Source organism: Meles meles, chromosome 10 (genome assembly GCF_922984935.1).
Source record: "Meles meles chromosome 10, mMelMel3.1 paternal haplotype, whole genome shotgun sequence".
Lineage (NCBI taxonomy): Eukaryota > Metazoa > Chordata > Mammalia > Carnivora > Mustelidae > Meles > Meles meles.
Window position 1 is genome coordinate 94,396,553 of NC_060075.1, and position 25,654 is coordinate 94,422,206.

The following is a 25,654-nucleotide window of genomic DNA, read 5'->3' on the forward strand; positions in this document are numbered from 1 at the left end:
AATGCCCAGGGCAGTACCAGTGCACATCAGGGACCCCCAGAGCTTTTTTAATGAACAGACATGTTGTTGAGTCGAAGGAGCTAACCAAAAATAAGCGGAGGACAGTCTGCCATAGCTCAGGACAATTGTCTTTGGAAAATGAACGGCTCTTTACTAGCCGGTCTGTTGGTCTATTTTACTGCAAGTTTATGAAAGGAAGCTCAGCTTATATTTCCCAAATCTGAACACAAAATAGTTATCTTCTCATAGTTACTAACTGCTAAGTAGAAGTTATCCTGAAATAAAGCTACCCAAAAGAGGAAAAGTTTTATTAGCCTTTGATCAAGACATGTATCTCTAGGTACAGATGAGATGAATATTTATAATTTTATTAGACTCAGTTGCTTCAGGCAATAAACTTCATTGCTGAATTTCAACTTTAATTTCTACAGCCTGAGAGAGATGCTTTTTGACTAGACCATTCTTGAATAGAAACATTAACATCCTCGATTCTGTACTACTGCTCTCGACATATGAACTTGCAGGAAAATAAAAATGTATATGATAAAATGTATTATTCTCCTTTTTTATTAAAATGATTCCCTTTATACAGGGCAGTTTAGTTATTAAATCAGTTTCCATAATCCATGACCTATCTTTTTACAGATAATACATCCAAAGCTAAATTGTCTTTAAAAATGTTTATCAATTTCACACTTTCTGCTGTCAACTTCCTACCTTGTGCCACAGTCACTTCTGAACCTGTCTCATCTCTCCTGTCAGAGCCAGAGTCACTGAGGGCAGGCACTTGTGTGTGGTGTGTTCCTTTTGTTTCTTGACCCTATCTGTCCTCCTGTCTGGGAAGAGTGGCCACAGACACCTGCTCCAGCAACAAAGGAGTGATGACTTTGCTGGGGGCTGACAGGGCCATCGTTGCACTCACAGACTGCACTGGCACATAAGTAAGCTGAGCTCTGAGGCTTGCACACCCCTAAGATGATCTACTCCTCACTCTGTACAAGCCATGAATGGTAACTGTCAGGCCAGAGAGTGGAGCTCAGCAGCACATAAAAGGGAGCAAATTCTTTTCCACTTGGATATTAAAAATTCTTTTCCACTTGGATTGTATAAAAAATTATACTATTCAGCTGACAGCCGAGGATGGGGTTCCATCCCACTGTTCTGTGAAACTCAGCTAGGCTCTGACTTTTTAGGAACTTCATAACCTCTTCCCACTAATTGTATACTGTTATTTTCATGGGTCAAAGCCAGAGGAGAACCTTATCTCTTTCCATTGTTTGCCCAGTTCTTGTGGTTTTTCTACACTATGTCACTGTTTTTGTTTTGTTTGGTTTGGTTTGGTTTTGGTTTTGGTTTTTAAATTTATTTGACAGAGAAATAGTGGGAGATGGAACACAAGCAGGGGGAGTAGGAGAGGGAGAAACTGGCTTCCCACAGAGCAGAGAGCACAATGCGGGGCTTGATCCCAGGACCTTGGGATCATGACCTGAGCAGAAGGCAGATGCTTAATGACTGAGCCACCCAGGCAAACCTCTCCCACCATTTTTTTTTTTTTTTGCCACTGTTCTAAATAGAATTTTAAAAAAATCTTACTGGGTGTGTATCTAACTGATGAATCACTAAATTCTACACCTGAAATTAATATTACACTGTATGTCAGCCAACTAGAATTTAAATAAAAACTTTTAAAAAAAGAATAAAAAATCTACTCATATCACAAAAACATGGATGTCCAGAAGCGCCTAGAAAACACACCTGAAGTCATACATTAGAGACTGAGCTGTTCCCCTCCCTCTCCCATGGGCTGTATAAGCTACAGATTTCTCCCAGCACTGGAGGGGAACAACTGCTCATCTGCATTCCTGTGGCAGCTGCTGGAGGCCCACACTGCACATGCGGAGGGAGCAGGAACAGAGAGCCACAGCTAAGCCTTTCTGCCAACACATCATGGGGCCCGATTCTTTATCCACCTAAAGCACAGTTAGAAAGCAGGACCACTTTGGTCCAAAGTTGGTATCCATTACATGATGCCAAGACTATGTTTTCACAACAAAGAACCCCGAGACCCTGTTTCACTGGCTTAACCTGCACCTGTAACTCCCAGGACTAACATGAAGCTTCCCGTCCCCTCTACCATCTAAAGGATAGGCATCTGCGTTTACCATTTACAAGGGCATGCTGTGATTTGCCCCATTTCCTCTGAAAAATAAGAACTCATAATTTTATTGCCCATCATCTTTTAGAAAAATGTCACCGTCTCACCCTATTTTGAACGTGTGCTTGTGGGCTGTCTCTAAATCTCCAGCATCTGTAAGATGTTTTATGTGTCAGGGATGGAAGAAATGATCAAAGATCAAGGTACAAATGGCTGAAAAGATAGTAAAGAGTCCAAGAGTTATCTCAGATTAAACACAGCCAGATGAGGACGCCTGGGTGGCTCAGCGGGTTAAAGCCTCTGCCTTCAGCTCAGGTCATGGTCCCAGGGTCCTGGGATCGAGCCCTGCATCGGGCTCTCTGCTTAGTGGGGGGCATACTTCCTCCTCTCTCTCTCTCTGCCTGCCCCTCTGCCTACTTGTGATCTCTATCTGTCAAATAAATAAATCTTTAAAAAAAAAAAAAAACACAGCCAGATGAGTATCATGTACCAGAGCAGGAATCCTACCCAAGACCACAAGAGGTTTTCTCCCAAATAGCTTTAAATATCGACAGCACATACAGTTTACAATATAAACAATCAAAAGAAAAAAATACCCTCCAAACTTTATTTTTATTTCAATTTAATTCTTGGTGACAAGGGGAAAAACAAAGGCATAAATAATTTGATGCTTAAGTAGTCTGGTATGCTTTTACTCTGCTACTTTTATGGAGAATAACTCATAGCCCTAAAGGGTGTGGGGGGTCTTCAGATCCTGACCTTCCAAGGGTAGCTGGGAGCACTGAACACATCTCAGAGCAGGTCCCAGCCTACTGCCCAACACGTACTCACTTGCTCAAAGAAAATGTAAGTCCTTTCTTCTTGTATGTGTAAATCTATATTTACTGTTGGGTGATTTCTGCATTTGACCCCTGATTAATATACAATTTGTGAACATGATACCTGCTTTGATTTTGCCTTTCCTCAATTGTTATAAAAATACCAAGTTTCATTCTGCATGATTGCCAAGCGAGAGGGCACATGTGGAGATACTTCTCAGGAGTCACTGTGGCTCACCTAGCAGACAGCCCTCACTGGTGATTACAGGCACACTCGGACAAAAGGGCCACTTCTACTTTGATTGTCACTTGCTGGGAAACCATGAATAAGACAAGGAGCTTCTTTCAGCCTCAGGAACCCTTCCCGTGTTTGCAACCTGACACTTCTAATCCATGGCCGGGGTGGGGGTGGGGAGACGACGCTCTTTCTGACACTTACCTAAAATTGTCCCCAACATAAGGGATTTGACAGCATTGAATTCTGTCCCTGACGACAGGATGACTTGTCTCCTTGCATTCTGGTCAACCTATTAAATAGTCCACGAGAAGCAAACATCAAAATGGCGAGTAATTTTGGTGATAAGAGAATGGGAGTCTGAGGGAGACCAAGGGAAATGGTAAAATCGAGCCACACGTTCATGCTATCACAAGGGTGGAATGGTTTCATAGCAATTGTTTTAATACCTCAGATTTCATGCCACCCTATTGCCTATTCTTACACCTTTATTTGTCTTCATGCTTTAGGGATCTGTAATTGGTACGATCCACAAAGAAATGCAATAAGCTATTTCAAACCTTAAAGCTTTTGCTTATTTCAAACAGAAATTAGTAACACAAGCCACAAAACATATTACAGGCACAGAGTCAATATATAAAGGTTATTCTTCAAAACCCAGTGACAATGAATAATTGAAACTCAGAGGCTTTTAAAAAATGTGTTCCCGGGGCGCCTGGGTGGCTCAGTGGATTAAGCCGCTGCCTTCGGCTCAGGTCATGATCTCAGGGTCCTGGGATCGAGCCCCGCATCGGGCTCTCTGCTCCACAGGGAGCCTGCTTCCTCCTCTCTCTCTGCCTGCCTCTCTGCCTGCTTGTGATCTCTCTCTCCGTCAAATAAATAAATAAAATCTTTAAAAAAAAAAAATGTGTTCCCACTTTCAGCAAAATCTTGCTTTTCCCCTTGTGTTTACATTTCCGCCATCTTTGCTCTTTTGTACTCAGATGGAAGTAGGATCTCATTCTCATTGGAACGTCTCCAGTCATCACTGGGAGAAACTGGGCAACATTCCCCTACCGGCGAGGATAGCTTGGCATTTTCAGCGGTCAGATATTAACAAGAACCCTGTCAGCCTCTTACTAAACAAACAAAGGACATTGCTAAAGAAATCACTTTGACTATGTTTTCTTTCCCCAGGACTTTCTGGGAAGACTAATGAACGTGTATCTCTTTTACTAGGATTTATTCTCAAAGCCTTGTTGGAGGTCATACACTGAATGCCACAAGTTTGGTTACTGTGGCGGCTGTGAATCTACCCCTTACCTCTACAGAGACCACTGCTGCTTCTCTGTGAATTGTCACCTGGTGAAGCCGCCCATCGGCGAAGTTTTTAAAACCAAAGTTAAAAACGTCAGGTTCTTGGTGCCTGTCCAGCTTATACCTGATCTGCAAACTTCCTAAACAAGACCAAAAAAATGACATTTTTAACTAAAATGGAATTTTATAAAAACCGTCAATACAGGTTCTAAACCACACTTTGTTTTCATTTATTTCCTATAATTTGAATTTATTGAGCATTTGCTTAAGAGAACCAAGAGTCTCTATTCCTGGAAGAATGATCATTTATGTGCTATTCCAGGGCTGAATTCAGAATCCGATTACACTATTTTAAAAGTCAAGACCAAATGGTCTTTTCCCAAGTTCTTCCATTTTCCTTAACAAAAGGAAAAAATTCTAAGTTAAGCATATGGGAACAGGGAGCTAGGCTCAAAGTTAATTATTCATGTGATATTCATAGTATTAAATGGTAAAACCTCTAGCAATATTGCATTAACATTCAGTTTCTGTAAGCATCACTTCTTTTAATGTGACTTATTTTAATGCATTTTAATGTATTGCTGACATTTGCATAATGAATTTTTTTTTTGCACAACTAGAATTTTTTTCCTAATGTTTCTGCCATAATCAAGAAACAGAAGACCAAAAATTTGCTACAACATCTAAATCTCCTGATATCCTTCACAGGGATGCCCACTACCCCATAACCCCATATTGCCTGGAGCAGATCTTCCAGAAAGTAGGTCTCTGCCCTTCCTCTCTCTGAAGCTAGGTTACAGCTTTGTCTAATGCTCCATCTGCAATAGTCTTGAAAAGACTTGGTGGCCATGAGTTGGGTACCTCTCACCCACTTTTCTTTGTATGAAGATATTGCCATGAATGGCTTCTCAGTCACTGATGAGTAAAGAACAATCCTATTCATGTGATGCATAGGAATAGTGGATTTTAGATAAGTATACTTCTTTACTTTGCTAAGAAGGAGGAGGAAATATTTTCCATGTACAAAATGAGCTATCTTGTTTCAAAGTGAATTGCAGAACTAATTTATTCGAGTACAGAAAGAAAGACTTCCTAGAATAGCAAGAAGCCTAGCGGCACATCAAATACCTAAAATGATCAAGCTTCCGTGGGGGAAATGTATCTTAGATGTAATCATGGAAATGTGAACTTTAGTGATAAACACTTAAGGGTTATCATGAACTAATGTAACAAGCATGGCAAGCCATGCAATTGTGTTTCCTTTTCGTAGGGTCCCCTTCATTGTCCTTATTTTCTAATTCAGCCTCCTCATTCTTACAGTCTCGACACTCACCATTGGGGGTGAGGATCACAGACAGGTACTCCTCATATAAGGAGCTCACATAGAGGAGTAAGCTGGGCATCCCTGTGGTCCAGAAGCTCAGTGTGGCCACTTCTTCAGCCAGCGTCAGACCTTCATGAAGTAAAGCTGCAAATGAACTGGAGTTCTTGCTGGCAGTGTAGTTAGAATGTTCCTGAAAGTTGTAGATAACGGACGAGCCAGTTCCAAAATACGCAGAAATCTCTGGAATGACACTCATTTTTGTTATGTTAGCATGAAGTCAAGGCAAGGCTCTTCTCTACGTGTATTTACACACTATCTCTAACCCTTAGTCTCTCAAGACAGAAAACAAGAATGTCATGCTTTGCTGCTTTTTTTTTTAATTTAGAAATATTTCCAATTAAAAAGATAATCAAGTATGGATAAAAAGATAACTTATCCCCATGTGTATTCACATGACGTAGAACTGAGTAACAATATTTTATTATGGCCCACAAAATGCTTCATCTCAGAGTTACATAGCATTAAATGCCGAGTGTGAGTTATTGTCCATCTCAGTGCCACGTGAATGGTGCTGAATCCAACAGAAGTCATCATGAGCTTCTCAAGAACAGAATCATAAATGGACAAATTTGGGAGAGAAAAACTCTCCTTTAGCTGATCAGAGAGAACTGCCTTACCCTTTCGTAGAGAAAGGGTCAAATGCCAGAAACACGAGGCAAACAGCCAAATGAGGTGCCTCCTTCTCCCCGTCCTGCCCAGGGTACACTCACCACTTTGGCAGAATGGCCCGTCATATGCAGAGAAGGCACAGTCACAGGTGATGCCCCTAGGTCTCTCCCTACATCTCCCTCCGTTGCGACAAAGGTGTCCATAGCTGCTGCAGTGTCCCGGGCAGCCTGGGTCCACACCCGGCGTCATTGTGGCCCTTTCTTCCAGGTCCAGGGCCATCCCGTTCAACCGCAGCGACCGAATGCACCCCAGGAAGCCTCTCTGTCTGGTGGCCGTCCCGCCTACAAAGGAAACAATTACAGCCGTGCCCTGGGGATCTCGGTGGCGTTTCAACCCCACGTCCAACTGCGGGCGGACTGACCATGTCACAAAAGGGACCCGCCAGAAGCTTTACAAACACATGCGATTTTGAAAACCTAGGCTGTGATCACATACTAAGAATCATCAAACGATATTGAATAAACCACAGATGGAAATATTTTTGGAGTTGATCTTGGTAAATATTTACTCTAAAAAGTACTTCTTCAAGTTCTGTTTAGAAAGATTTGTACATTTTTAAGTCAGTTCCTTCATTAAAAAAAAAATCTCTCCTTTTCAAAGTTTAAGTGTATAAACTGTGATGGGCACAATAAAGTTAGATAGTTGAAAATCTTTGCAATACAATATATATTACAAATTTGTAACATGCAATGTATATACATTGTATAGAGTTAATATGTAATATACATTATAATTTGTATACGCATTTGTCATACATATTTTGTTACATATTTGTTATACACTTGTTATATATAATATAATACATATATTATATATAATAACAAATTATACATGTAATACCATCCTTTCTTAGAAATGCTCCCATTAACAATGCCATGAAAAAGGAATTGAGGAGCGGGCCAAGAAAGAAAGTAAGGTTAACCCAGGCTTGGGGCGCCTAGATGGCTCAGTGGGTTAAGCCTCTGCCTTCAGCTCAGATCATGGTCCCAGGGTCATGGGATCGAGCCCCATGTCGGGCTCTCTGCTCACCGGGGGGCCTGCTTCCCCCTCCCCTGCCTGCCTCTCTGCCTACTTGTGATCTCTTTCTCTCTCTCTGTCAAATAAGTAAATAAAATCTTTAAAAATTTTAAAAATAATAATAATACCCAGGCTCAGGCCTGCCTCACTCCAGCCTGCCAGCTCTGAGGTCAGGAGGGTAACAGTCACTGAACACTGAGTAGCTCTCTCTCTTTCTATCATGCCTCACAAATTTGAGCCTAATCTCAAATCTGGGGGCATGGGGGTCACCTGGAGTGCTTGCTAAAACAGAGTTGGGGATTATTTCCAGGGATTCTGACTCAGTGGGCCTGGGGCACATAGATCAGCATTTTCCGCCAGCTTCGCATGTTCTGGAAACATTGTTTCTGTGAGGATGGCAATTCCAGGTAGGTGTTCATGCCAACTTTGTTCCTAGAAATTCCATTCCTTGATCCTCAGGTTTACGAATTAGAAAACAGAATTGTTTAATTTGTATCACAGTTTGATGACTTGATGTGAAGACTTGGAGTTTTCTGTGTCATGGGTTGTGCACACACACACATACACACACACACACACACACACACACACCTCCTTGCGTAGCACAGTCCCCAGAAGCTGTAGGTGTCCTCTGGCAAAGCAGACTGCAGGCTAATCTGTGATTTAGATTAGTTCCTAATTGGACCAGCTCCTTTTTTTTTTTATTTGACAGAGAGAAATCACAAATCACAAGTAGGCAGAGAGGCAGGCAGAAAGAGAGGAGGAAGCAGGCTCCCCGCGGAGCAGAGAGCCCGATGTGGGGCTCAATCCCAGGACCCTGGGATCATGACCTGAGCCAAAGGCAGAGGCTTTAACCCACTGAGCCACCCAGGTGCCCCAGACCAGCTCCTTATTTACTTGAAAACACATGAGAAATGACCAAAGAAGCGCTTCTTCATTGATTTGCTTGCTTTCCAAATTAGAATAGAGTTATCTGAAAAGTAATGTAGCAAAACTTCTCTCTCCCTTTGAGAAAAAGAAAAAAAAAGTCTTAAAAAAAATCAGTGAGTAAATGAAAAGGAAGACTTCCACTACCCAGAGCTTTCATCCCTGAAGCACCAGCAGAGAGTATGGAGACGGTCCAGTTCTGAACTCAGTGTCTGCAAGGACTGGGCAGCGGAGGAAGGTGACACAGCCATGTGAGTCCTCCTGCGGTCTGTTTTAGAGGTGACACAGGAGAACTTGGGCATAGTCACACAGCAGATTCTCTGACTGTACTGAGAAGTGAAGCCGGGAGTTCTGGATGAAATTTGCTAACTGTTTTATAAATAGCATTGATAAGAAGTCACTAAAGCAAACACAGGTCTTCAATACTGTTGAGGTCCAGCCTGGGAATCCACTCACTGGGGTCTGGGTTTCTCTTCTATTTCAGTTTCTAGACTACATCACTCGCTCTCTCTGGACCTCCATTATCTCATCCATGACATGGGAAATCTATGGAAACCATGATCCCAAACAACACACTATGGAAACTGTATTAACAACCATCTGAGGACAGAGAGCCTGATTCTTGCTTGAGCTCTCAGTGCGCGGTGCCGACAGGAGCCGCGTGTACCTGCTGCCATCACAGCTGGATGGCTCAGGTCTCTTCTGTGTCCACCAGCACAGCCCAGCCAGAGCGCAGTCACACTCACCCACGAAGAGCTGGCTGTTGAGCTGCAGGCGGGCATGGCCGTCCACAGGCGCGGCTTGCGTCTTGCTGGGGAGCTGGTCCACTTGAAGTGTTGCCTCCTTCACGTTCCTCTCGGCCCTCACGTGGTGCCACCGGTTGTCGTTAAAGGGAGTGGGAGACCGCACTGTGACCTCACATCGCCCGTTGCCCACATCGAAGGAAAAGGTCACTTCTGCAGGAGCTGCAAACACAGAGAAGAGAACAGCCTGGTTCATCCCCGGGGAGGATATTCAATCTCAAGAGACAGGAGGGAAGCGGCACGACACGCTCTGTATGAAAGCGGACAGTGACATTGCCGGCAATCAATGTCACTCTGAGCTGGGTAGGAGGCCAACAGAAGTGTGTGTCCTGCGGGAAGAAAAACAAAACCCTTCTACCCTATTCCTCCTCAGAGAATGCTCCTCATTTTGCTCAACCTTAAGGAGTAGAGATCTTTCCCCACCGGAGGCAAACTGGCCTGTGACCTGCCTTCTTATATATCAGCGAATTTATTTCAAGGTGGGTGGAATCCTCATGTACTTTATTTAAAAAGCCCTCCGTGAAATTTTGAAGTAAGGAACCGAGCCTCGCATACATGCGTGAATGATGTGGCGAGTCAATTACATGAAATGTTTCTGCAATTTAGGGAGTAGTTATCGGACCAGTTTGATTTAAAAGATCCTTATTCCACACACTGTTAGGGCAGCATAAAATTGGACTGACTGCTGTGTGTTTTGTGAATCACTGTTTTCCTCTCTATTAAAAATAAAGATTTAATTAAAATAATGGAGCTTTAGGCACTCCTGGGTGGTAAGGTTGGTTAAGCATTTGACTCTTGGTGCGAGCTCAGGTTGTGATCTCAGGGTCACGAGATCAAGCCCTGCACTGGGCTCCACACTCAGCGTGGAGTCTACTTAAGACTCTGTCTCCCTCTTCCCCCCTCCCAACTCTGCTCTCTCTCTCTCAAATAAATAAATCTTTTTTAAAAAGGTATTAGAGGGGCGCCTGGGTAGCTCAGTGGGTTGAAGCCTCTGCCTTCAGCTCAGGTCATGATCCCAGGGTCCTGGGATCGAGCCCCACATTGGGCTCTCTGCTCAGCAGGGAGCCTGCTTCCCTTCCTCTCTCTCTGCCTGCCTCTCTGCTTACTTGTGTTCTCTGTCTGTCAATTAAATAAATAAAGTTTGAAAAAAAAAGGTATTAGAACTTTAGTATGTACTAAAGGAATACAAGTCATGAAGAAAGCATAGCAGTACTTTGGGAATTAGGTTCCCAGAAGGGTTATTGCTAAATACTGAGGCCTGGTGGCTTTGCCCAGGGGGCAACTCACCGTGCAGCTCTAGCCTGATGAAGTCTGTGATCCCCAGATTCTCTACAAACACCCCAGAAGGCGCTGTTGTCTTAAAAAAGAAAGACATGTCAGCACTGAGCTCTCCATGGAATGTAGGGAAGTGAAGGTACGAGGTCTCGGTGTTGAAGGAAGCAGAATTCCAAAATGAATCTGTTTCAAAAAAAAAAAAAAGACAGTGACAATAACAAGAAAACAGAATAACAACCATATTTTGTATTTCTAGCAATTTTTTAACCATTATTACCATTTTTACCATTATTAAATGCATTCATTATCTATGCAAGCCTTCATTTGGGGGTTCTTCCAAACATACAGCCACGATGTGAATATCCAGATACTGACTCTTTCAAGGATTAAGATGGACAAGACTGCAACTGAGTGGACAGATAATCACTGGAAATACCCTGCATTTTTTAGAAGATGATATTATTTATAGATTACCATTAAGTCAAATTGACTCTGGGGGGGGCGTACAGTTAGATGAACTTTAATACACGCGTAGGTTTGTATAACCACCACCAAAATCAAGAAAAAGGATAACTCCATCTCCCCTCCTCTCTCAGGCTGTTCTCTTACAGTCATACCCTCCCCCTGCCCCTAAGCCCTGGTCATTGTGATCTACAGTTGTGCCTTTTGCAAGTGTCATATAAACGGAGTCACACTGTAGGTAACCTTCTGAGACTGGCTTCTCTCACTCAGTGGAATTCGAGATTCATTCAGTTTGCCACGACTTATTGCTGATCTATCGTCCTTCATCCCGTGGATCAGGCCACCATTTCTTTGTCACTGGAGAAAGTCAGTGTGGTTTCTAGCTTTGGTCGTTCACAAACAGAGCTGCTCTAAACATGTTTGCCGATCACACATGTATCTGCAAATAGTTTTCTTTCTTGCTTTCCAACCTGGGTGCCCTTCCTTCCTTCCTCGGTTGCTGCAATGGCTCGGACATCCAGTGCGACTGAAGTCACAGAACAGAAGCAGTGAGATTGAATATCCTTATCTCGTGCCCACCCCTGCAGGGAAATGGTTCAGTTTTTCACCAGTAACCATGCTGCCAGCTGTTCCATATATAGATAATCTTTATTAGAATCAAGAAGTTCCCTGTTATTCATAGTTTGCTAAGAATTTTATTGTGAATGGTATCTGATATGAATGTATCATGTTAATTCATGATACAATCATAGTAATTCAAATGATCATGCTCATATCAATTGATGCAGAAAAATCATCTGGTGTGATTTTTCTTCTTTAAACTGTTAATATGGTAGATGATATTGATTGATTTCCAAATATGGTCAACCCTTGAACAGCAAGGGGGTTGGGGCACTGACCTTTGCACAGTTGGACATTCACATGTAACTTTGGACCCTCCAAAAACTTAACTACTAATAGTTTACTGGACAGGTTGACTGGACACCTTACCAAGAAGCATCAACATTTGATTAACACACACTTTGCATGTTATAGTATTATATACTGTATTCTTACAATACAGTGAGCTGGAGAAAACAAAATATTATTAAGAAAATCACAAGGAAGAGAAAACACATGTACAGGATGGTACTGTATTTATTGAAAAAAATCTGCACATAAGCAGACCTGCCCAGTTCAGACCCATGTTGTTCCGGGGTCAACTGCACTGAATCAGCCTTGTGTCCTGGGTAAACCCCAGTTGACAACGGTGTGTTATTCTTTTAATGTTCCTGGATTTTTTGCTAATGTAGTTGAGGATTTTTGCATATGTATCTGTAATGATGCTGTTCGTAGTTATCTCTGTCTTAATTTTTTTTTTTTTTGCATTTTCTTTGTCTAGTTTGGGTATCGGGGCAAAGTTGGGCCCTCCTAAAATGTTAGAAAGAATTTCCTCTGCTATTTGCTGAAAGAGATTGTGTAAACATGGTGTTATCTCTTTGGTGGAGCTCACCAGTGAAGTCATCTCCGACTGAATTCAATTCCATCAATACTTCTAGGTCTCTACTAGTTGTTCAATTTATCTTGAGTGAGTTTTAGTAGTTAGTGGTTCTCAAAGAATTAGTCTGTTTTATCTACATTGGAGAACTGACAGGTGTAGAGTTGTTTGTGGTATGCCATTATTATTCTATTGATGTCTGTAGGGTCTGTAGTGATACTCCAGCTTTCACTACTCATATTGGTAATATTTCTCTTCTCTCTCTCTCAACAATTTTGCTAGAGATTTATCTATTTTATTGTTCTTTTACAAATATTTTGTTTTTATAGATCTCTGCCTTTAATTGATTTCTTATCTTTATTATTTCCTTCCTTCTGCTATTTTGAATTATTTTTCTTCTTTTTCTAATTTCTTATGATAAAAGCTTAAATCATTTGGTTGAGATCTTTTTCTTTCATAATACAAGCATTTAATGCTATTATTATCTCTCCAAGCACTGACATAACTGCCTCCCACCATTTTTGGTATGTTGTATTTTCCTTTTCATTCAGATCAATATATTTTATAATGTCTGTTGAGACCTCCTTGACTCATTTAATATTTAGTAGTTTGGTGTTTAATTTCTAAGTGTTTGGAGACTTTCTCACTCTCTTTGTTCTTTGTTTCTATTTAATTCATTTATGTCAGGGAATGTATTTTTGTGTGATTTATTTGGTATGTGCTCAAGTTTGTTTTGTGACACAGAATATGGTGTATCCATGTGCAATTTAAAAGAATGTGTATTTTACTGTTGGTAGGGTGTTCCATAAATGTCAATTAAATTCTGTTGCTTTGTGGTGACATTAGGTTTTATGTACACTTTGCTTGTTTCCCCCCATTAGTTCCAAAGATTAATGAGAGAGGAGTATTGGATTCTTTAATTATGATTGTGATTTTGCCTACTTCCCCTTTCCATCCTGTTGGTTGTTGCTTTATGTATTTTGAAGGTCAGTTATCAGTGTACACATTTAAGAGTCTCATGTCTTCTTAATCGCTTTTTGTATCTATTAATTTTCTATGCTTTCAAGCAAAAACTTTAATACAGAAACTCCAGCTTTCTTTCAATTAGGTTTTGTGTAGTATATCTTTCCCTGTTCCTCTTTTTAAACTTGTGATATCATTATATTTGAAGTGAGTTTCTTATACAAAGTACATAGTTGAGTCATAACCATCTGTCCTTTAACTGGTTTGTTTAGACCATTCATATTAAATATAAATGTTGACAAGTTTAATTTAGTTTTATCATTTTATTATTTTTTCCTGTTTCTTGGGCTTTTTTGTTCTTTTCTGTCTTCTTTGGGGTTAAACATTTTTTAGTATTCTATTTTTGTTTGTCTATACCAGTTCCTTGGTTGGTTATTTTAGGAGTGACAGTATATACACTTACCTTTACAGAGTCTGCTCAAAATCTACAGTTTAACCACTTGGACTCATATGTCAAAATCTTGCCAACAATTCTGTCAGTTTACTGAGTCCCCTTTATTTATTGCTGCCAAATGTATTCCATCTGTACAAATTAAGAGCTCTATAAAATAATGTTGTATTTTTTGCTTTCAGCCACAGGTATATTTAAAATAACTCAACAGGAGAATATCTGTTATATGTACCCTGATATTTACCATTTCTCATGCTGATTTTATACCCCCGAGGTCCCAAATTTCCTTGTGGTATCATTTCCCTTCTGTCTGAATCTTCCTTTAGAATGTCTTTTAAAGTATCTTCTGGTAACGAATGCTTTTAGCTTTCCTTCATCTGAGAATTTCTTAATCTTCGTCCCTGAAGGAGGTTTTTGCTGAATATGGAATTCCAGACTGACAGTTCTTTACTTTTAGCCCTTGAGAAATGTTTTGCTACTTCCTTCCTGGCTTCCATATTTCTAATGAGAAAGTTACAGCCATATGAGTAGGTGTTCACCTACAAATTGATGCATCACTCTTCTCTCTGGTTGATTTCAAAAAATTCTTCATAGCCTTTGTTTTCAGCAGTTTGATAATGATGAGTCTGAAGGTGAATTTGAGTTTATCCTGTTTCAAGTTCATTCAGCTTCTCAAGTCTGTTTTTTGCCAAACTTGGACAATTTTCAACCTTTTTTTTTCCATTTTTTTTTTTCAGCACCACACTATTCTGTCTGCTTCTGGATGCTCAATTACATGAATGTTAGATCTTTTGTTGTTGACTCAGAGTTCCCTGAGGCCATGTTCATTTTTAGATTTTTTCTTTCTTTTGATCAGATGAGTCATTCCCATCATTAAGGCCAATGACTGTCTCATCTCAGATCCACTATTTGGCCCACCCAGGACATCTTTTATTTCAGTTTCATATTTTTCAGTTCTAAAGTTTTATTTAGCTCTTTAGATATCTATTTCTTTGGTGAAGTGTTCTTTTTCTATTTGCTACAAAAGTGTTTATGATTACTTGTTAGAGTTCTTATGTAATAGCTGTTTTAAACTCTTTATCAATTCATTCTAACCACTGTGTCACAGTTGCCTTAGTATCTGTTGGCTATATTTTCCTAAGCCAGCTTAGATTTTTCTGGTTCCTTGTGCTAAGTAATTTTGGATGACTTCCTAGATATTTTAAATATTATATTATTAAATTCTTGGCTTTGTTTAAATGTTATGGAGCATGTTGATTTCATACACACACACACACACACACACACACATATACAAATTTTATTTTTTGTTTTTAATTTATTTAGGTTTTTTTTTGCAGGCACTTGGCCTACTTAGGATCTGGTCACACATTGCAACCTGCCTTCTGTGGGCCTTCTCTAATGGCAGTCCAGTTTCCAAAGCCTTTGCAGCACAACTCAGCTCTGCCTCACTTGTGCAAGACCCAGTGCCAGCCTGGGTCTTGTGTTGTCGACTCTCCATTCAGTTCTCAACCTCTTGGGTCTACAGTTAGGACCGGATCCATGCATGTGTCACTCCAGGATGAACCCAGGACTTCGTGAACAACATATAGTATGCTTTCCTGAACGGCTGCCTCCCTCTGTTCTTCTAGGTACTTTCTGGTCCCCTGGTCTCCCTTGTCAGTCATGGAACTGGAAAACAGACTCTACTGAGACTGCTTTGTAGTGCTCTCCTATGCAACTGTACCTGGTCCATTGCCAAGCGACAGGTGAGTGGAGGAAGAAAACAAAAATAAGAGGAATCTTCCCACCATCTCTGAGCCACAGCTGCCCTATGCAGAGCAAAAGTCCCCTTCTGAAGTCCTGCTCTTGTGCATTCCCTGGGCAGCTTCTGCTGCTATCATCATGGGTCTGCCTGGATAGAAAAAGAGGGAAATGGGATTCCTGCATTCCCTGAGAGTTAAGAACGTTCTGTTCCAGCCTCTAGCAGGGCTCAAGGGCTTCTCCTGGAACCTCTCTGTCCGTGATCCAGTGCCCACATCTGGGTTGACCGACAGATGTTGGAGGGAAAAATAAATGATGCCTTCTGGTTTCTCCTCCTTGCCACTGCTGGCTTCCCAGAGCCCTGAGATAACTGTTTCAGGCATTCTGCCCAGGTTTCATAGGGAACTCATGGGAGAGATGGGGTGGGCACGCTTAGTTCATCCTATCCGGACACAGAGTGTGGTCTGCAGTCTAAGGTCATGAGTGGGAAGAACAACTCTTCGTACTATCATCCATCGAGGCACGTTCATATGTTCTTTAGACTGTGACTATCCACCTCTCAATATTTTTGTCATGTGATGTAGGAAACTTCCTTTTTCTCAAAGGCAAGGCTGAGAAATGCCAGGATTTCTCCACATGGCAACATCTCCTATGCGGCCCCAGGAAGGGTTGGCCACCACAGCCTTGGTAGATGTTGAATTTTGGCCTGTTGAATTTTGCCACTGGAGAGTCTGGGCCAGAGGACTGACGTGCCTGACTTTTCCCTCTGGCCATTCTGTGGCATCTCTGCTAAATGAGAAGAAGCAGCTGCAAGCAGGCCACTCAAGCCACTTGGAGGGGGGCGCTGGATCCAGTTTTGAAGTTCAAAGCAATACGATTTGTATTTGTGAATGAGTCCAATGTGTGTTAAGAGAGGAAAGAAGTTATGAGTGGCGGTTACATTTTCCGTCTAAGCTAATGGAAGCATGGAGTTGCCATGCCCTGAGTTGGGGAAGGTTGTCGTGGAAACACTTTTTTTTTTTCTTCTTTTGGACAAACTGTTCTGAAATGCCTACCGAGGCAGAGAGGTACAGCCTAAGCAGCTGGATGGCAGGGGTGGGAGTGCAGGGAGACGGCCTGGGGTATAGCGATGGCAGAATCATTGACCTCAATGTGGGATTTAAAGCCACGAGCCTGTTGGGAACAGCTCACCTCTGGAGAGCAGAGAGATGGAGGGCTGAGGACGCAGGCCGGGGACACAACAACAGGATGCCACTGGCAGGGGGAAGGAAGGAGGGAAAACCCAGACTTTTGTGGGTAAGCTGGCAGCTGAACAAAGACGTGAATCAGAGTGAATGAGGACAGCAGGCCAAAGTCAGGTCTGACGCCGCCTGAGAACAGAGTGTGGGTTTAGCCGGGTTCGAGCTTTACTGATGCCTGGGAAAGGCAGTTTTTAGGGATGGAGGAGAAGGCTTGAAGAGAATATATTCAAAAGGGATTAGAAAGAAGTAAATTAAAGGTAGAGTGGATCCACTCTATTTCAGTTAGTTTGGGAAAGGGAAGGCTTCAAAGAAATCCACATGCAGTGGGAAGGGTGAGGACAGTTAGGACAACTGAGGTTCACAAACTGTCAGAGGGTGACAATGAACAGGCACGTGATGGTTTCCGTCACCCTGTATCTCAGTATCTTACCACTTTTAGGCATCTCATCACTCAGCCAATACTTACTCCAATGAATTAATTATCAAATCACTAGATTTTGCTGACTGGGTGATCAGTGTTTCAGATCATCCCACCAACATTCACAGCAATAGTCCAACTCAAATACTACACAGAGGACACACATTCCGAAGGTAATACAATATTCCTCATTTTTTTCTCAAGCACAATGCCGATGCACACTTCTTTTGTAAGTTAACACATTCCTAATGAAATGCAGAGTATTAGGATAGACGGTGTTTTTACGGACACAGGCAGCTACATGTCTCCTAAAACACTGACATGTATTTCCAGGGGTCAAGACAGTTCCTCTTGCCTCTACTTACTGTCCCCTGAGCAGAGCAGAGGCCCCAGCGCATAAGCCACTTCTGAATGTGGTCGGCCTGTGTCTCTCATCGCAACCTGAGTGACTGGCAGGTGCTCCTTATGGGAAAGGACTACTGTGTCGCTGGTCCTACAAAACAAATACAACCACCTTAGCGTTATTCTGAACAACATCCAGAGAAGGAGCAAATAGTCTCTTACTGCAGTGCAAGACATGGTAAGCTAAATTTGCAAATACGTAACAATAAGGAAATCAAAGGGCTCATCTGAACTCTGACATAGTAACATACTTAATAAGTCTCTGAGGATCGGAGTCCTTATTCCTCTGTGTGACCACAGAGATAACAATGGGCAGGGCTGAAATCATCACCGTCACTGCGAGCACAACATTATATTTCCCTGCAATGAAACAGTTTGCTGCCCTTTCCCATCTAGCCATCTTGTGAGATTTAAATGCAAAACTTACACGTGCAAGATCTGCCTGGCTTCATTAAAAAAACAAAACCAAACTACCCAACTGAAAAGATTTAGGTGTTCAATTCCCAGATTTTTCTTTTTTAACTCAATTTTCCAAAATTCCTATTGTGGTTACTAAGTATTTCCTTACATGTTGATGCCATCCATTAAAAAAGAAAGAAAGAAGGAGGAGGTTGATTAAACCAAACTGAAGGTATGATACAATGTGCTCTTAAAGTTAATACATGGGGTGATGTGTAGGAAGAGCTCGCCAGTGACTGTCACTATCTGTTCATTCACCCAACATTTGGTGCACAATGACTCCTTGCCAGGTCCTGCATGTCGGGGGCAAGGGCATAAAAATCACCATCAGTGTCCCCAAGGAATCTAGTGGATATTATAAACAATGACAAAAATATAATTGTAATACAATAAAATCACGTAAGTGAATATTTAGGACTGAATAGCTATGATTCCAATGTAACAAACACCAGACTAGAACCAGAGGTCCTGGTAGGAAGCTAGCTGTCCCACCAACCAGCACTCTGGGCTAAGAAAGAAGATTCTTCTGCACCTTGTGAGCTGCTCATGTTTTTATGTCCTGCTTCAATTACCTATGTACTTTGGATTTAGAACAAACAACAGTGGGGGTGCCTGGGTGGCTCAGTGGGGTTAAGGCCTCTGCCTTCAGCTCAGGTCATGATCCCAGGGTCCTGGGATTGAGCCCCGCATTGGGCTCTCTGCCCAGAAGGGAGCCTGCTTCCTCCTCTCTCTCTGCCTGCCTCTCTGCCTGCTTGTGATCTCTGTCTGTCAAATAAATAAAATCTTAAAAAAAAAAAAAAAAAAAGAACAAACAACAGTGTGTCTAATGCATCCTTCAGGTGCCCTGCAACTGTGTAGAACCTAGGAAGTTTCAGTTTCTAACAATTATAAAGCCCCCACTCGCTCTGATGTATACAAATGGAAGCATCTGAAACTGACATTTTTGCAAGTCAAAACAACCAGCAATTTCGAATGGTTCAGCCTAATAGCTTTGCTTCAAAAAGACCCTGCATCACTTAATAGTTAATCAGTCCAATTCTGTTGAGGCATCAAAAATATTCTTTTGAGGTAGGAAGCTTAAAATTATTAGCATTTTTATTTTGCTTTAAAAATGTAACAAAGTGACTGCCGGTGCATATTAGCAAGATATCAAAACTTTGAACTAAATATCCTGAAGTTCAGAAACAATTTTTTTGGAATCAGATGGTTTCCAAAACTCAGACAGAACAAAATCCCAGGGCTTTATCTTGGTAAGGCCCTGCGATTTCTGTGCTTGGAAGCACACAGGCAGGTCGTCCCAAATACTGAACACCTGGTTTGTTGGGACAGGACAGGTGGTCCGTCACAAGCCGGAAGATGGCGTGGATTGTGGGGGGAATCAGTCTGAAAAAAATGTTTGTTATAGATGTAGGGCTAACACAGTAAACTTAATTCCTGGTGTTAAGCATCAGGAAATCTTACAAATAAGCATTTTCATTCCTGTCATTGCTATTTTGGTAGACCATCTACAGGGAAAATGTAAGAGCATTAGTTATTCATTGAATAACCCTGAATTTTAAAGAACCACTTAAAAATATCATTTATAATGTAGTGAAAAGCTACACTTTAATTGTTTTTAGCAATGACAAAGTACAGAAAGCCCTGCCAAAAAACCGAAGGAAAATCATAATGGGTAATTGTGTGTGTTAAGGCAGATATTATAATACGTTCTTTTTTTCATTCTGTTGTTTGAAAAATAACTTCCTGAACCTGAGGAAATTTTAAACAGCTCAGAACTGAAAATTCTTTCTCAGCACAGGTCATTCCCAATGCCCACGTTTCATGTAGGACGAGATTCATTGCCAGGGTCACCAGACTCATTTGAAATCGCTGAATTTAGTTATATCTCAGTTTTTTTCCTTGCCTCTCCATTTTCTCTCTTTTCCCCGAAGGTTGGGAGTGTTGCTCTCTAGGTATGACGATTCTCACGATAGGTCTGGAGCACTCAGTGACAGGACTTCCAAGGCCACTTCCTCTTGGTCTTCAGTTTCCAGCGCTCTAGAGACACTTCTTTCTCTGGCTGTTTCACAGAACACTTTTTCACAGGTGCAACACAGCCACTGCGACTTCTGAGTTCTGGGAAAGGCTACAGAGATCAAACACCGGGGCAGTTTTCACGTTTCCTAATTGTTCTGGAGAAAGCGAGCCTGGGGACCATGGAATGATCACCGCCCGGAGCTCCCTGTTTTGAAAGCCCCTGGGCTCACTCGGGCTGTGCTGCTCCCTTCGCTGATCCCATCAGCAAATGCCCTCCATTTGGAGCCTGCAGTCCTGTGACACTCCAGGTCCTGGAGGGCCAGTCTCCCGTCCTTGCTTCCACCTTCAGGACAGCCATTGACCACTGCTTTCCCACGTACATCTTCCCAGCACGTCACCATCCCAAACATTCAGCAAATGACTGGCTGGAATTTGTTGGAATTAAGTGGATCAAGAAAATACTGATTTTTCCTACTCATGGCAGTCGTGTGATATCTCCATTTAGATACATCTTCTTATAATCTCATAATAAAACATAAAAGTTCTGTATATTTTTATCTTTATTCCAGGATCTACAGTCTTCATGCTGATTTTGCAAGTGGTATTCATGATATTTTCTTACAGTAATAGGCTCTTTGTAGGAATTCAGTTATTCTAAGATTCAGTGGGTAGCCCTACTAAATCCTCATTAATTTCAATAATATTTCTGTCTATCCTCTTGGGTTTTCCTGGTAGGCAACCATATTTTCTATGAATAATGTCATCTTCATTTCCTTGTTTCTAATCATTTGTGGCTTTGAAATGCCTCCTTACTTTTGTCCCTCTGCTATTCATTTCTAATCTAAATGTCCTGTAAGCAGAGAAATTGTCCATACCATAACAACTACTGTAAAATTTTTTGGGTTTTGCTTTATGAAACATTAGGAAAATCAGTTTGCAAAAATGTGTCATGTGTGCCTGAGAAAATTATATATTCTGTAATTTTCAGGGCCTACCAAATCAAACCATTGATTTCATATAAAAATATTCCATATCCTTAATAATTGTCATCCATTTGATTTACCAGTTGCTAACAGATGTATGTCTAAACCTCTCCTTACAGTGGTTGATTTTTATATTCCTTCTTTCAATTCAGACAATTATTTTCTATATATATTTTGGGTCATTTTTGTTAGAAACATACAAATTTAGGATTATTAGGGGTTTTTGGTGAAATTAAAAATCATCATGATATTTAGATCTATATTAAGATCTATATCTTCTATATTAAGACTTCAAAATTTGGGGGCACCTGGATGGCTCAGTGGTTAAACATCTGACTTTGGCTCAGGTCATGCATGATCTCAGGGTCCTCTGATGAGCCCCAAGTCACTGGGCTCCCCACTCAGCAGGGAGTCTGCCTCTCCCTCTGCCCTTTCCCCCACTTATGGGCATAGGCACACTTTCCCCCTGTCAAATAAATAAAATCTTTAAAGAAAAAAAAAAGACTTTTAAACTTTAATTACTTCTGTGCACATTTGCTTGGTAAGTTGATTTTGCTTTCAACATTTCTAGGTGTACAAACAAGATATACTTATTTTTATTATTTTTTATTTTTTTATTTTAAAGATTTTTTATTTTTTATTTATTCAAGAGAGAGAGAGAGATCACAAGGAGGCAGAGAGGCAGACAGAGAGAGGGGGGGGAAGCAGGCTCCCTGCTGAGCAGAGAGCCCAATGTGGGGCTTGATCCCAGGACCCTGGGACCATGACCTGAGTGAGCCAAAGGCAGAGGCTTAACCCACTGAGCCACCCAGGCGCCCCAAGATATACTTATTTTTAATTCAAAATGACCTATCTGCATTTAAATGGCTATTTTTGTCACATTTATTGTGCCTCATTACTCATAATATTCTTATGTTATTTTGTTGCTCCTTGTTTCCTCTTCCTTTTTAACTTTTTTTCCTACCTTCTTTTGAATTAACTGTTCCTAAAATCCTGTTTTTCCTTCCTTCCCTCTTTGGATTTGAATATTACACTGTTTCTAACCTTCAGTGCTTACACTTGAAATCTTAATGCATGCACTATGAGCCGTTTAATGCTGACAAACTTCTACAAAACAAGTTTCTAAGTTCAATCATATTCTTATTTCTAACCCTAGCTGTAGTCCTCTGTTGATCACAATCATTTTGTTTCCTGGACAGGACTGCTCCCTCCTGTTTCAGTATGGTACATACCTGACACATGACTGGTTTCTGTTAACCTCTGAGTTTACACATTTCTTTCCTTGATGTTTCTTCTAGCGTCTGGGACTCTCCTTACCAGATCACCCACTTTCATTTTAAAAACCATTCTTGAAACTTTGTCTTCTGGAGTCGGCTGGTGTTGTATTTCTTCTGTCTGTCTGTCTGTCTGTGTGTCCCTGTATCTTGGCCGGGGACACACTTGGAACCGGACAGTTACGGTACTTACTGCTGCACAGTGAGGGGAGTGCTGGCACCACAGAGGGGGTCTTGCCTGGCTCCAACAGTCCTTGCTTTGACACCTTCTGTTCACCTCCACTCCCTTTCACATTCTCTTTAATCTTCCTTGATTTCAGCATGATGCTTCTACAGATGGATTTACTCTTATTTATCCTGCCTGGTATCCTAGTATTTTCTCAAGTCTGGCCACTTCTTAGCTATTTTGGCCCATAATTATAGCCGGTCTCCTCTGTTGAAACTTGACTCCAACCTCAGTTCTCCCCTCCCTGTCCCCCCTTTCCTTCCTCCCATGCCCATCGCTCTGGGCTAGAGTCCCTGCCACTTATCTACACTCATTTTCCGTTTCACCGGTGTTCTGCTCTCGCATGTCTTGTATCTGATCTGACAATCTTACATTTCAATGAGTATATTTTCATTTCTAAACGTTCATTTGGTTCTTTTGTAAGATGTGATCACCTTTGTTGATAGTATCTGGTTGCTTTCTCAATCAATCCCAGGCCTTATTTTTCCAACAGCTCATGCATTTATTTTATCTGATGTTCTTAAGGTATCTGTGATCTGGGATTTTTAGGCATCCGTTTACTCGGTGGTTTCTTCTGCCTCCCACTTCTGTCCCCTGGGGCTGCATAGCCCTGATTGTGAGCTCATGTTTGGTGGCATTTTTTTATCTGTGGGAATCCTCAGGGAGGGCAGGCCTCTAGCAAGAATGTCACATACTTCTGCAATGAGCCATCGGTACTGCTGACCTGTGGCCACACTAACTTAATCCAAGGACCATGTAAATTTGAACTCCGGATCTGTGTGAGGGCAGGTCTATGGACATGTGTTTTCAGGGAGTTATTTCTTGCTATGTGGGGGGTTAGCTGGAAGGTCGGTCCCTTTCCACCTTCTCTCTGGGTTTGGAAACATTCTGAGACCTCCAACAACAGGGAGAGGTTTGTGTCCCATAATCCCATTTTATGTACCCTAGAACCTGTTTGATTTCCCCTACAAGGCCATTTTAAAATGCAGCTGTCAGCGAGGGAGGTGAGCAAGCCTGCTGGGGTCAGCCACGGGGCCGTCATCGTATCTATCAGGTTAAACTTAACCATAGGAACTCTGATAATGGTACTTTCAGTGAATGGGAAACATTAATCTGGTATTACTATCTTGTCTTATTAGGAAAAAATTAAATGGACATGATTAGTTACTCATAGGTAAACAGAAATAGCTACCTTAACACCTCAGTCCTCGGATTAATTACACTGTACACATCAAAGCTTACCCCTTGAACTGGCTGGGGAATACTTTAATCTGTTCCCTTTCTACAACTGTCTTGTCCAATGTCTGCCTAACTTACACAGTTTAAGCAACACAAAATTACAGTTTGCACAGGGAAATTATATGGAAATCACCATTCATTCCGGGCAGCATCACAGTTGCAGTGATATTGAGAATCAAGGCAGTTCCCCTGTAATCCACAAGCACATTTTTGAGCACCAGGCAGAGAACCTCCCCAGTAAGTGTGTGTCTCATTGGTTCTTCCAACCCACCAGCTCACTGGGGTTCCATCTGAAAGACAAGTATGAGAAAGGTGACACCTGCTTTGCCCCCACTGCCTGCCTCCCAGCATAGTCCTTCACTCCCCCATCTAAAACACAGATGAGCAGACTCTAACTCCACAGCAGGCTCATTTCCAAGAGACTTCCAATGGTTTAAGAAATACTTCCACGTCTAGACTTACGTTCTCCCCATATGTTTTACTTTAATTAGAAAACGAGCAAGTCGTCCCTAACTCATTCAGGCATGGTATCTACACATTTCTCTTGAGGACTCCAATGACATCATGTATTTGGAAAAAACACTGAAAGAACTGTCATTTAAAAAAAAAAAGGAACAAACAAAAACCAGAGTAATTTGTACACTGCATCCAAAAGCTGTTTGAGAGCCTAAAATGTCATTGAAAGATGTAGTATTATGAGACAAAATATGGATTTCTTATCTATTGGACGAAAACACTGTACTCTTGTCATGTCTTTGAAGTCTGCTGAAGGAACGAGCTTCTTGTACTGACACATTGGCTTTGTATCTGGAAACCACAGACATGGCCTGACAAGCCTCCCTCATGCCTGAGGCGGGTCCTAGGCTCTGGACAACTGAGGCCAGTTTAGCTCAATGCTCAAATGCTCCAACAGGGCCAGAGGCCACCTCAGCTCTACTGGGCTGTGTCCTCTGCTGAGGCCCCAGGACAGACATGCAGGGTGAGGGTGACAGGGAAGAAGGGCCCTCGGGAGGGTGGAGGGGAACAGTGCCTCATAAACAGAGAGAGAGCAGGGGAAATGGAAGTGACCTCCATCAGCTGCCCGCGATGTCTGTGTCAGCATGCTCCCTCCCTCAAACCCTCAGGTTGTCCCCACCCGGCCCCCACCGGGAGTCTGGAACACATCCCACCTTCTCCCTAACTTACAGCTGCCACCGTTCGTTATGGCTCCCTGTTCGATGAGCCTTCACCTGCTGCCCACAGCCTCCCAGCAGGCGCACATGGGCCACACTCATTACCACCCACCACAGGCCTGCTGGGTGAGATGTGCGCCAAGAAATCAATGTGGGCAATGTTTGGTTTTTCCCCTCCGTGTGTTGAAACATATCTGTAGGGGGTAGAAGAGCTTTTCCACTCAACAGATACTTTTTCAAACACCATTTTAAACACAGGATTACTCAACATCCTTTTCATAGATGGGGGAGCAAAAAGTCATTGCCCACAGATGCACAATTGTTTGTTTACATCTGAATTTCTCATTTCCTCTATCAAGTAGGAACCAGCAAGTGTTGTTCAAGGTACAGAATGCATTTGGCTCCATTCAAGGTTTCTTGGAGCAATCCAGAGAATTTGCAGAAGGATCATTAAGAACAATGCAAAAAGGAAGAAGAGGCTGAAGGGAAAGGGAACAGGGATCCCCACACCTCCGGCACCTGAGTCCCTGGCTGGCCGTCCTCCACTCT

At 41.9% G+C, this 25,654-nt stretch overlaps 1 protein-coding gene across 4 annotated transcripts in view; it reads right to left on the reverse strand.

The window, feature by feature from the left end:
* The window catches only part of LOC123952300 (contactin-associated protein-like 3), a 210,634-nt gene that overhangs the window by 13,856 nt on the left and 171,124 nt on the right, over positions 1-25,654 (reverse strand). For all 4 annotated transcript variants that reach the window (XM_046021655.1, XM_046021654.1, XM_046021657.1 and 1 more), the window contains 8 exons: positions 24,067-24,223; positions 17,700-17,827; positions 10,592-10,762; positions 9,248-9,466; positions 6,599-6,838; positions 5,838-6,068; positions 4,511-4,644; positions 3,413-3,500 (listed from right to left, as the gene is read on the reverse strand). In XM_046021655.1, coding sequence (XP_045877611.1) covers positions 3,413-3,500; positions 4,511-4,644; positions 5,838-6,068; positions 6,599-6,838; positions 9,248-9,466; positions 10,592-10,762; positions 17,700-17,827; positions 24,067-24,223 — 1,368 coding nt within the window. The remainder of the gene's footprint in view (positions 1-3,412; positions 3,501-4,510; positions 4,645-5,837; positions 6,069-6,598; positions 6,839-9,247; positions 9,467-10,591; positions 10,763-17,699; positions 17,828-24,066; positions 24,224-25,654) is intronic.